Source organism: Fulmarus glacialis, unplaced genomic scaffold (assembly GCF_000690835.1).
Source record: "Fulmarus glacialis isolate BGI_N327 unplaced genomic scaffold, ASM69083v1 scaffold41196, whole genome shotgun sequence".
In the NCBI taxonomy this organism is placed as follows: domain Eukaryota; kingdom Metazoa; phylum Chordata; class Aves; order Procellariiformes; family Procellariidae; genus Fulmarus; species Fulmarus glacialis.
In genome coordinates, this window is record NW_009220754.1 from 20,884 (window position 1) to 32,622 (window position 11,739).

The 11,739-nt window shown below is 37.7% G+C and overlaps 1 protein-coding gene across 1 annotated transcript in view; it reads left to right on the forward strand.

Annotated features, from left to right (window-relative positions):
- The window catches only part of SHPRH (SNF2 histone linker PHD RING helicase, E3 ubiquitin protein ligase), a 30,401-nt gene extending 19,252 nt beyond the window's left edge, over positions 1-11,149 (forward strand). The window contains 5 exon segments of the mRNA XM_009580868.1: positions 2,276-2,397; positions 5,127-5,215; positions 6,959-7,051; positions 9,882-9,989; positions 11,003-11,149. Coding sequence (XP_009579163.1) covers positions 2,276-2,397; positions 5,127-5,215; positions 6,959-7,051; positions 9,882-9,989; positions 11,003-11,149 — 559 coding nt within the window.
- The last annotated feature ends 590 nt before the right edge of the window (positions 11,150-11,739 follow it).

Consider the following 11,739-nt stretch of genomic DNA (forward strand, 5'->3'; position numbering starts at 1 on the left):
TCAGCCTTTGTTAGACCAAAAGCATGTTTCTAGCACTCTTTGTGAAATGTAGCTGCTACTTTTTCAGTCACTTGGAGGGGGGTTGTGAAAGAACAGGCTGTTTCCATTCCAGGCTCTCAGAGCACTGTCTATGTTGTTTCTTTTTTAAGCTAGAGGGAGGGAAGAACTTAAATTTTTAACACTGCCAGTGTTATTGCTACTATTTCCTGCTCTTGTTCATCCATTCTATTCAGTCTCTTTCTATCCTTTTATGAAATTTTGTGTCCTACTCCTTCCCCTTTCTCATACAGGGCACCTACGTGCCTAAGCAGCTGTAACTGACTTTGCACCCACTTCAGCAGAGACCAATAGTAGGCACTGTGCGGTAGCACTTTCTGTCTAACAGTCTGCTAGTGTGGAGGCAAGGACTCAAACATGGGAGAAATCAATATTCCCACCAGCCCATACAAGATTATTTGCATTAAAACGAGCCAGTGGATTACAAATGAAATGTGTAAACTGATCTGAGTGTGGTGGGGACGGCTTAGTACTGTGTTGATTTTGGTGGAATGCTTACGGAGTGACAGCTGCATAGTAACTGGGGTGGAAAAACTAGCAATGAAAATGAAATCTTTCTTAAAATCATATGTACAAAGAAAAGTTGTTTCCCAGCGCTATTTACATATCTTTTTTTGAGAACCAAGCTTGACTGCAGCAGTGGACATGCCCAGAACAGAAAGAAGATTTGGCTCCTGGCTTTGGTTATATGTATGAGAATAATGAAGAAATTGAGTGCTAGGAACTTTGATGAAGAAGAGAAATTTACTGAAACAAGAAAGTTGATGCTGGAGCATATGGATAAGAGAAACTGGCCAGAAACAAGAAAGCTGAGTTTGGAGCATATTCTGTGCTAGATGACCTTTTTTTCCCACCTGTGTAGTGAAGACAGTATATGAGAACATCTACTCGGCAAAAATACAGCCCTCAAAAGGGAGTTTTCTAGGCTCCCCTAGTTACATTGAATAAAAAAAACTTTTTTGTCTTAATTGGTAGTCTCAGGCTATGTATCAAATTGCATACTTTATATGTACATCCTTTTGCTTTTATAATTGTTCTTGAAACTGCTGATGGTTTTGAAAATGAAAGGTAAGTAGTAGTGGTGGAAGTATCAGAGTATGAGCAGCAGGTGCTATGTATATTTGCCAATACCTCTGCAGAATTCAACTAATTATAAATAGTGATTATATTGATCTAAAGCCTGCTCTAGTGTAACACTAGTGTAAACTCAAGGAACAGTTTCTGCAAATGGAACAGTGTTGCAAGGAGGGTAAAATAAAGGCCTAGTCAAGGATACCCTTCCAGCATACGTTGGGCCCAGACTGCAGAGGAGTTATGCCACCTGGAGTTATGTACTCCACAGTACTGAACACCAAATAGTAACTGCTTCTCCTGAAGGTGAATGAGGCTGAGGAGCAGGGTTTCAGGAAGGGGAGTAGTGTTTGGTCTCACAGCAGCGGTTGGTCACAGAAGCAGTCTCAGGTCAGCTGTTGTAGACTGTTGTTGCAGTTTACTCTCCTGTCTCTTTGCATCAGGCTTCTTCCTGCCTGGATTCTTTGTCCCTTGGCCTTACTCCAAGCTATCCTTCATGCTTCTTTCTTTCTTCTTTCTCATCTCTATTCTTGCTTCTCCCTCTTACCTCTCCATATATAATATAAAATATTTTTGTATTGAGGTAATTCTTTTCTGACTAAATTCCTCTCAAGAATTACAAATACTACAAACAAATGTAGAAAAAGAAGTTTTAAATGATAGTTGCTAATCTTCACTATTCTCATTCCACACATTTTCCTCTTTACCTTGATACCTCATCTGTTTTGCATGTTTAGATTGGTAGCAGAGGGGAGAAATGTAGTCTCTCATAGCTGTTTTCATCTGAACAGCTTCTAGCAAAATGAGATCTATTTTTGCTTGTTTCCAGTTCACCACTAACAGAAGGAGCAAAATATTTTGCCCTGTGAAAGCTTATTTTACCTGGTTCTAATTTTCCTCTTGTTTCTTATTTCTTTCTATTTTTAGGAGATGTCAACCTCTTGACATACTCAAGTTAGAGTAAAGCTCTATATGGAAGAAAAGCTGACAACTAGGGTTTTTTTAATAAGTAAATAAATCTCGAATAAACATTTGCACAGTATGTTGGATGTATGTAACAATCTTTCATGCTGCACAGCATGACAGTTTTACTACTTCTAGTATTGTGGTTTTGTTTCAAATTTGAGCCATTTGGTCTCCATTTTAGCACCATGACCATGGAGGAACTGCTAACATCTCTGCAGAAGAAATGTCGAACAGAGTGTGAGGAAGCTCACCGACAGTTGGTGTGTGCTCTTAATGGCTTAGCTGGTATCCATATCATTAAAGGTAAGAATGGATGACTGTAGCATATTCTTTACTCCTTTTAGTAGGCTAATCATGGTTTAGATGACACCATGATAGAACAGTGGCTTTTTTGAATTCAGGAAAAAAGCCATAGTGAACTCCTGGGAAACTAGAGAGGCTTGTAACAGCGCTTGTAACAAAAACCAACATTCATTCTAGATGAAGGAGAAAAGAATAGGTGTAGTTTGGTGCATCTTAGAGATGTCCTAGAGTATTTCTGGTTTTTTGTTTTATATTCTTTCTTGATTCTACCATCTATGTGTACTGGGAGGATAAAGAAGTCATACTTGTATAATTATTCTTAACCTGCTTTTGTTCTATCAGTACTGCTTTCTGGGCTTCCTTTGTGCTCCCTGCCATGCAAACTGCTATGCTGACTGTGAAATCTGTCTGCTGCTGCCTGCTATACAGCTCTGTCAATGTAGATTTTGTCTGAATTAGGAGGAAAAAAATCTTTGAATGGGAAACAAAAATAATTATATTAATCTTGAATGTCCCACTAAACAAAATAATAATAAATTAAAATAATATAGTAATGAATGTGAATGAAATGCCTCTTTGCCAAGCAACAGGTCTTCTAAAGTTGACAAGCTGCTTGAAGTTTTCCAGCTCATGTTAAAGTCTTCCTTCAAAGAGGAGAACAAGCAAACTGCCTGTTCTGTTACTTGCCTTACAGAAAGACTACATTCAGATTCCCTAGTCTGTAGTTAGTAGGTTTGAAATACTTTGTTATGATTTCAGAATGGCTATCAAATTTTTCAAATAGAATTAAGTGCTTAAAAAGATTTCTGTACAGGTGACATAATTTTTGCTACTACTGTATTTTAGAAGTAAGTTTGGCCCTTTTTGAAAAGCAGATTGATGAAAAATGCGTCTTGTGAGAAACAAAAGCTGGACTGAGGCAGAATTCTGGTCTATAACTTCCCCCCCACCCCCAGCATTACTGTTACACTTAGCCTTCTTTATCAGCAAGGAGGAATCGCACCTTATATATGTAAAGCCATGAATTTATTGTTAGTATAACTGAAATGTTATAGGTCTAATTGTTATTAGTCCAGATTTAATTGTTACAGGTGAAAAAACAATAATAATCGCACTTACTTGTTTCTACTGCTTGTCCTGCTTTTAAGTTCACCTTTCTACTGCCCTGCGGGGTCCTGAGGTCAATGGTTTCATACTGGTGGTGACAGTGCTATGGATAGTTGTCACCACCTGGAGTTCTTCTTCAGGAGGAATAAGATGTTTGTGTTGATGGTTTCTTCTTTCTCACTCAAGGATCCGATTAGGGTCATTTGTATGTTTACTAGCACACTTTTACACCTTACTCTTTCTTCATTGGTCCGCAGCTCCACGTTAACACCAAATTTAGTGTACATGATGCCTTTTATGAATGTTACATACTGTTTCTTTGTTCTCTTTGTTGCCCCTAAAACCAGTTTTGTCCAGCTCTAGGTCTGCATTTCTTTGACTGTGGGTGAGTTGTTTATAGCCATGGCTTCCTTATTCACTGCCAAGCCTGTGCACCATCTCTTAGCATCCCATGGCTGTACTCCTCTACACTGCATCCTATATCTTTACTTTTCAAGGCCTCTGCTATTGCTACTAGGCCTGTATTTCTCTACACTACGTCATTGTGCTAGTTGTAAATATCTCATTCTACATAGAATAACTGCTTGTTACTGCTGTCTATATAAAGCTGTGATTGTACCACACAAAGATAAACAAAAGTAAAAATAAATAAATAAATAAAAATTAGCCATAGACACCTAGTGAATTAGAGAAATTGCTGTCACAGCTAAGCCAAGTAAAAGGTGCAGGCAGGTCAATAAAAATTCAAAGGAGGCCTGACAAGCCTCAACCTTGAGGCCTTGCAAATTCAACACATAGCTTTTGGCCTGTTACTAGTAGTGGCAATAGTATATTGCAGGACTACACCCTTACAACTGACAACTGTTTCAATGTAAGAAGCAACAAATCTTGTTGATATGTAGGAAGATTATTTTTGTTTTACTCTGTTATCTATCTTTATACCTTTCATGTCCCTGTACTTCTCCAAGTTTTAAGAGTCTTCAAAGACTATTACTGGCTAAGTAAATTTCCGTCAGTCGAGAAAAGAAAATAAAATTTGATTTTTTTTTTTTGCTGCTTTTCCATATGCAACTTCAATTTTATATTTCTTTTTTAATTTATATAATCGATTTTCTGAGAAGCGATTGTGATGTTAGCAGCTTACATCAGTAGTTATGCTCCCTGCATGTATTTAATCGTTTCAGCATTTCTGAAGTATAACACAACTTTCATTGTTTTGACTGGAAGAGTGAATAACGTATTTGCAGTGCGAATTCAGTAATGCATCACTGCAGTGAGTTATAGATGGTGGTTTTTTAGTGCAACATGTAAGATTTTTTGGACTTAATGCAGCTGTGAATACATATTTTAAGATCAAGTTGTCTATAGATCTTGCAGTCACAAAAGATATTTAATTTGAAAACTGCTTTAGTCTTTGTAAAATATGATACTCCGTCTTTTACCAGGTAGGGGTTTTTTTGGCGGGGGGGAGTGAACAGGGAAGATTTGCTTCAAGACAAGCAGGTATTATACAGCTTCTGAAAACATCTTAGTATGTAACAAGTGATTGCCAGTCATGGCTGTTTGTATATTTAAAAACCAACACAATATGTGTATGTTTTTGTTACTCTTTTTTAATTCAGGAGAATATGCATTGGCTGCAGAGCTGTACCGAGAAGTGTTACGATCATCTGAAGAGCACAAAGAAAAGCTCAAAACAGATTCTTTGCAAGTGAGTGAGCATTCAAATGTAGAGACGTAGTTAAGAACTGGAATACTTTAGATTTAATTTAACAGATCAGTCTTTTCTTCCTCCCAGTGGTGTGCTGAATGACTCTTTCAGCCTGCTGTCGTTATCACAATCTTTGGATAGGAACCTGTCCAGTGACCTTCATGTTTCTTTTTTTTTAAAAAAGCTACTGTAGTTCTAAAAACTTTTGCTTGTGAGTCTTCATGATATCCCAGAAGCAGTGTATGATCTCCACCTGCTGTTCTGCAATAAACTTAACATGCTGAATTCCTTGTGTACTTGACTGTGACTGCTCACATTAATGGTACTATATTACATCCTGGGAATACTGGGTGCTGGGTTTGCATTGAGAATGATATTAACGTGCCAAATGATAGAGAATAATAAAATTGTTGCACTGTGGAAGATATTCTCCAAAAGGGCATCAAAACATGAAAAAAAATCAAAGTGAATTTTCTCTTCAGGAAATATATTAATACATTTTGAATACTATATTAAAAATATGAATATATTTTCCCGAGAAAAAAAGTAATGGTTCTGTAAGTAACATCTTTATATTTCTTCAAGAAATATCAGTTCTAAATTGACCGAAATTCTCTTAAGGGTAACAAGGTATTTAAAATGTTAATGACAGGTAAATAAGAAGTGATCAGTTGTCTATTGCTTTACTTTGCTTGCTTCACTAAGTAAGTTATTCTTTGTTTATCTTGCATGTGGTCATCTGATGGCTCCGTTGTGCTTCTTTGATCCTTCCTTCTCCTTTGTGACTTCCCAGAGGCATTTTTCACTTAGCATTGCCATATCAGCATAAACTTGTTAAGCTACTCATAACAAGATTCTTAATTAAGCTGTTTTACTGGATTATGCAATCCAATAAAGCTTTTTTTTTTCCCCCTCAAAATGTACACTGCCTAATACTACTTTTGTGTAATAAAACTCAACTTCTGTTGAGTACTTCCCAGTTGTGTAGACTTAGCTCTTTAAGATAATGGTAAACCACTGCTGGCCAGTGCTCTTCAGTGGCTGAGATAGTAATAGGGCAAAGGTGAAGTGGATCCAGGAGGAGGGCACAAGTTCATGATAGTGAAAGTTAATAGTATGAGTTTGTGGGAGATACGCAGGCAGCATAACATTAGGGGTCTAGTTTGGGATACGTAGGGTGAACCTAGGGAAGAGGAATAGAGTGGCCTTATATTAACAATCAAGTTTATTTTCCCTAAATGTAAGCAAAAAGGTCATGTTTTATTCAGTCATCTTTTATTTCAGAAAAGTGAAAAATATGAAAAATGATTTAAGCTCTTGGGAGCTGCTTTTTTCCTTATATTTTATTTTGCTTTAGATAGGCTGAGTGAATTGTCTCCTTATAGTATTCTGAAAGGTATTTACAAAAGAATGTCCTCTGAGATAAATAACTTGTTTTCCATGGTAGTCAAGGGCTGTTTTAATTAGGAGGGTGAGTACGGGACAGAATCTGATGACTTGGTATCAGACTTTCCAAAAAAAATGAAGAAGGTCTTTTTAATGTTTCACTTCTTACCTCAGTAAAATGAGGAAAAGAATGTTTATTTTCTTTATAAGATGCTTCCAGATTAACAGAGAAAAAAAATAAAACCAGTTTTAAATTAATACTAATTTCTTGCTGTAAGCTTTCATTGCTGTTTAAGCTTTTCCTGTCACAGATGTTGCAATGTATTTTTTCATGATTGCTGCTGACTGTATATTTAGAGACTTCATTCTACACACAATTTGATGGAATTGTTGTTGGCAAAGCACCCAGGAATTCCCCCAACTTTGCGTGATAGCCGACTTGCAGAAGAGGTAAACATTGTTCCTTTTTATATAAATACATTTTGAAGAGCACCTTTTTATTTTTTGTCCTTCAAAATTTTCTCTAACTAAAGAAATAACATTAAATAGCTTTCAAGTTAACTACGTACATTTCCTTTCAGGTTAGTAAAATCAGGAGTTGTTTACTGTGTGAGATGAGAGCAGAAATGTCCAGTAAAATGCTGCTGTTCTGAATGCTTGGTGATCTCTGTTACGTTGTGAGTGTGTTTTATGGAAGTTTTAAAAGTTTTTATCTCCGAAATGTGATTTCCCCACTTCTACAATGTTCTTGCAGAGATAACTTACATAAACGTTGCTGATAAAGAATGCATCATCCTGAATTCTTCTGAGTCCTTTATTTCCTCACTTTTTCTTTAGCTTTTCTCATTTTAACTGCAGATAATCAGTCTTCTCTACGTGAAGTTTATTTTTCTTGTATAGGTGCCCTCCATTCCAAAATGCTTCCCCATCTCCTAGTAAAATACAAGCTACTACTGTCTAATGCATCTTCTCAATCATGCCTCAAAGCTGTTTTCCTACCTCTCTTTTTGGTCCTATGTGTGGTACTGATATACCTCCTTTGAAACCTTCTTGAGAAGGTCCTGATTTGTGGTGTTCTTCATAGCCTAAAGTTTGCCAGTGGCGTCTGTCCAGGCTCTCCCTGTGTTACTTATATTGTACTCACGTGCCGTACAGCAACTAGTTCATCCCTGTCACTCTTGTACTGCCTAAACATCTAGAAAGGTTGACCATCTTTGGCCAGATAAGCAAGTCACTGCATGTTACTTCCTGTGTGCATAAGTCTGTTTAACTATATCCTTAATCTTAACTGGGGAAATATCTGGTAAGATAGCAGTATCACTGTTCCCCACTGGTTACTTGTAGAGGACATATGGACCACATTTGCAGAAGAACATCATTATTGTGGCATTATTTGGGTTGGAAGGGACCTTGGGAGGTCTCTAGCTGAACTTCCTCCTCAGAGCAGGGTCAACACTGATTTCTGACCAGGTAGCTGAGGACTTTATCCAATTGGGCCATTAAAACCTCCAAGGAAAGAGATTTCACAACTTATCTGAGCAACCTGTTCCAATGCTTCATAATCCTAATAGTGGAGGGAGAAAAAAAATTCACAGAGAACCTCCCATTCCAACTTACAGCCATTGTCCCTTGTTCACTTGCCATCTACTTCAGTAAAGTGCCTGGCTCCCTCTTCTCAGTGACTTCCATCTGGCTGCTGCTATTTTGTACCCTCTAAGCCTTTCTTCCCCAAGCTGAACAAGCCCAGTTCTTTCATCCTCTCCAGTTATATGGTGGTGATTAGTCTCCTGACATTATTGTAAAGAGGAGGATCGGAAAATTTGTGTTTTGCTTATAAATGTGAAGCAGACATTGTTTTTCGTAGCTATTTTTTGCCAGTAGCTCATCCAAATACCTGAGAGTCCTGTCCGCTCCTGGTAAACTGAGCTCCATCTGTAAGAGTAATTGTCGTAGTTTAACCCCAGCTGGCAACTAAGCACCACGCAGCTGCTTGCTCACTCCCCCACAGTGGGATGGGGGAGAGAATCAGAAGAGTAAAAGTGAGAAAACTCGTGGGTTGAGATAAAGACAGTTTAATAAGTAAAGCAAAAGCCACACGCACAAGCAAAGCAAAACAAGGAATTCATTCACTATTTCCCATCGGTAGGCAGGAGTTCAGCCATCTCCAGGAAAGCAGGGCTCCATCACGCGTAACGGTTACTTGGGAAGAGAAACGCCATCACTCCGAACATTCCACCCTTCCTTCTTCCCCCAGCTGTATAGGCTGAGCATATACATCATATATGTCATACGGCAAGGAATAGTCCCTACTTGGGGTCAGCTGTCCTGGCTGTGTGCCCTCCCAACTTCTTGTGCACCTCCAGCCTCCTCGCTGGTGGGGTGGTGTGAGAGGCAGAAAAGGCCTTGGCTCTGTGTAAGCACTGCTCAGCAGTAACTAAAACATCCCTGTGTTATCAACACTGTTTTCAGCACAAATCCAAAACACAGCCCCGTACTAGCTACTATGAAGAAAATTAACTCTATCCCAACCAAAACCAGCACAATAATATAATTATCTTGATAGTAGCAAACAAAAAGAAGGAGGACTTAAAACACACCCTAAAATGCACAAAATAAAGATATCTAGTGAAATCAGAATGTAATGGTGAAAGATATGTGTGTGTGTGTACATGTTACTTGTAAGAAATACAAATTATTTGTTCATCAGTTTTTAAAATATCAAGTAAACTGGTACTGATTATATTGTGGAGACACCTGCATACCAAGAGGGGTTTTCACTGTCAGAAGCAATTTTTATTGAAAAGTTGTATCTGATACACCTAAAAACAATGAAATTTAAACCTTTCTTCTTATTTTATAGGTAAGTTTTATATGTAAGTAAGTTAAATTGTCCTGTTCTCAGATTGTTCTAGGATCTTTTTATTGTTTACTTATTCAACACAATATATTTTAATGTACAAAGAAGTAAGAATTATAAGTTAAATTCCAGTTCCTTTTTGTAATGCAATGTATTCCTATTGTGTTGTTTGGGCTTGTCCAAAAGCAAAATTGCATGGTTAGCATCTTTGTAGTAGTTTGTGTTCTCAAATATTTTTTGGGCTTACTAAATAAATGCTAGATTATAGAGGAAAAAATGCTAAATACAGCTTACGAATGAAAGTGGGTAGCCCGTAGGTAGCTAACCATTTTAAAACACTATGGTAGCTGGGGAGTTTTTGCATTTTCAATTATTCCTCATAAATATGAGTTGTGCATAACTTAAGCTCTCATTTCCATATAGGCAGAACAACTTCGACAGCATTATATGAGTAAATCCAATGCAGAAGTTGCCGAAGCCCATCAGGCCTTACAGCCAGTTATTCAGACCATTCGGGAGCTCCAGAGAAAGGCAGGTGCCTCTTACATATGTAGTCTCTGAATTTTGAAATTTGTTTTTAATATTGTTTTCATGTGTTTATCCAGAACTCCAGCTGTTTATTATCTCTAACAGTTCTTTGAACACCTATTTGGAATGGGACTTCGGCAGCATGTGTGCACACGCACACACACAGAGCCCCAAAACATATCCTGTGTTCCTTGCATAAAGAGGCACGCAGTACTTGATGAACAGATGACTAGAATCAGAAGTACATGGTGGGATGATTCCAGTAAAGTTTAACACCATGCTTGATTTTTGTATTAACTGTTTCACTTGTAATTTAGGTAAATAAGTTATAGGTTTTGGCTTTGAAACATTTCTGTGATGTATCAGATGGTATTTCAGTTACTTTCAAAGGAACTATTCTTTGACATGCATTTGGTCATTGTGCTTAAGGCTTAATTGTGTTTAGTCAGTATGACAATTCAGGTTTCATGGGAAGGTGCAAGCCCTTAATGAATTGATGAACACCTGAAGTGAAATGCTGCTTGTCACTTGCGTAATAGTGAAGAAATAATAAAGAAATGGGGTCAAATGGCGCATGAGGAAGTAAACTTCTGCATCTTTCACTGTTTAAAATTATAAGGTCACTTCAGTGTTGCTCTTTATTCATTTCACAGAGAGCTTGCTTTCTCTGATTAAATGATCCTTTCATCTCTTTTTAAGAGAGAAAGAGAAAGAGGAAACTTCAAGATTACAGTATCTCTATGTGGCTATTCTGTGTAGATGGCCTCGGTGAATCTAACTCTACTGAAGCAATTTGAAGGTGTGGAAGTAGATGGGAATGTAGAAAATTTCTTGATCATGTATTCACTTAAACAGGAAAGGGGATATTTTTTAAGCATACTCTCATCTTCCACTTTCCATGGAATTTACCAGTCTGTGTTTGAGTGTGGCCTAGAGAGCAGTATAAGCCTCTGCTGCAATGAGTAAATTGGTTGTTTGTTGAATGTTCATGGATAAATCTGTTCTTTTGCATACAGATACATTCAGGTTCTCCGTGGTGGTTGGATGTCATCCAGACAGCAATACAGTATGCCATTGATGAGGAGCTTGTTCAACGTGTGCAAAATGAAATAGCCAGCAACTACAAACAGCAGATTAATAAACTCTCCATGGCAGAGAAGTAAGAAAATAGCTAAAATAGGCTAATGAATACAGCTGAGTCTGCTCAAATCCTCTTATCAGTTTGTGCTAACAGTTGCAATTAAATAGCAGGCATTTTTGCTTCATAGCATCTGGCTGCAATTAAGTTTCAAAAACAGTCCACCAAAAAGCGTAACTAGATAGAAGACTTAGAAAGAAAAGCAGGAGAATTGCAGTTTTCTCCTAGACAAGCATTCTTTTAGGTGTTCCTTTGTATTATCTACTGTGGTTTTACAGTCTTCTGTACTCACGCAGGCTGCTGAGCAAGAAAGATTCAAAGTTTATTGCATTAAAATTGACTAATCTCTAAAAGAAAAGGACTTGCTTAAATGGAAGGTAGACAGACAATATCAGAAAATCCTTGTGTAACAGCATAAAATAGCATCACTTTTTCTGAGCGAAGAATTTTGGCTTGGTTTCATGTTAGAGACAACAGTACCACTGTTGTGGTGTGCAATTACAGAATAATGCATTGGAAGGGACATCTGAAGGCCACCTAGACCAACCCCCAGCTTACAGATCCAGGCCCATGCTCAGAGATTCAGCCCAATCAGGTTGCACAGGGATTTGTCCT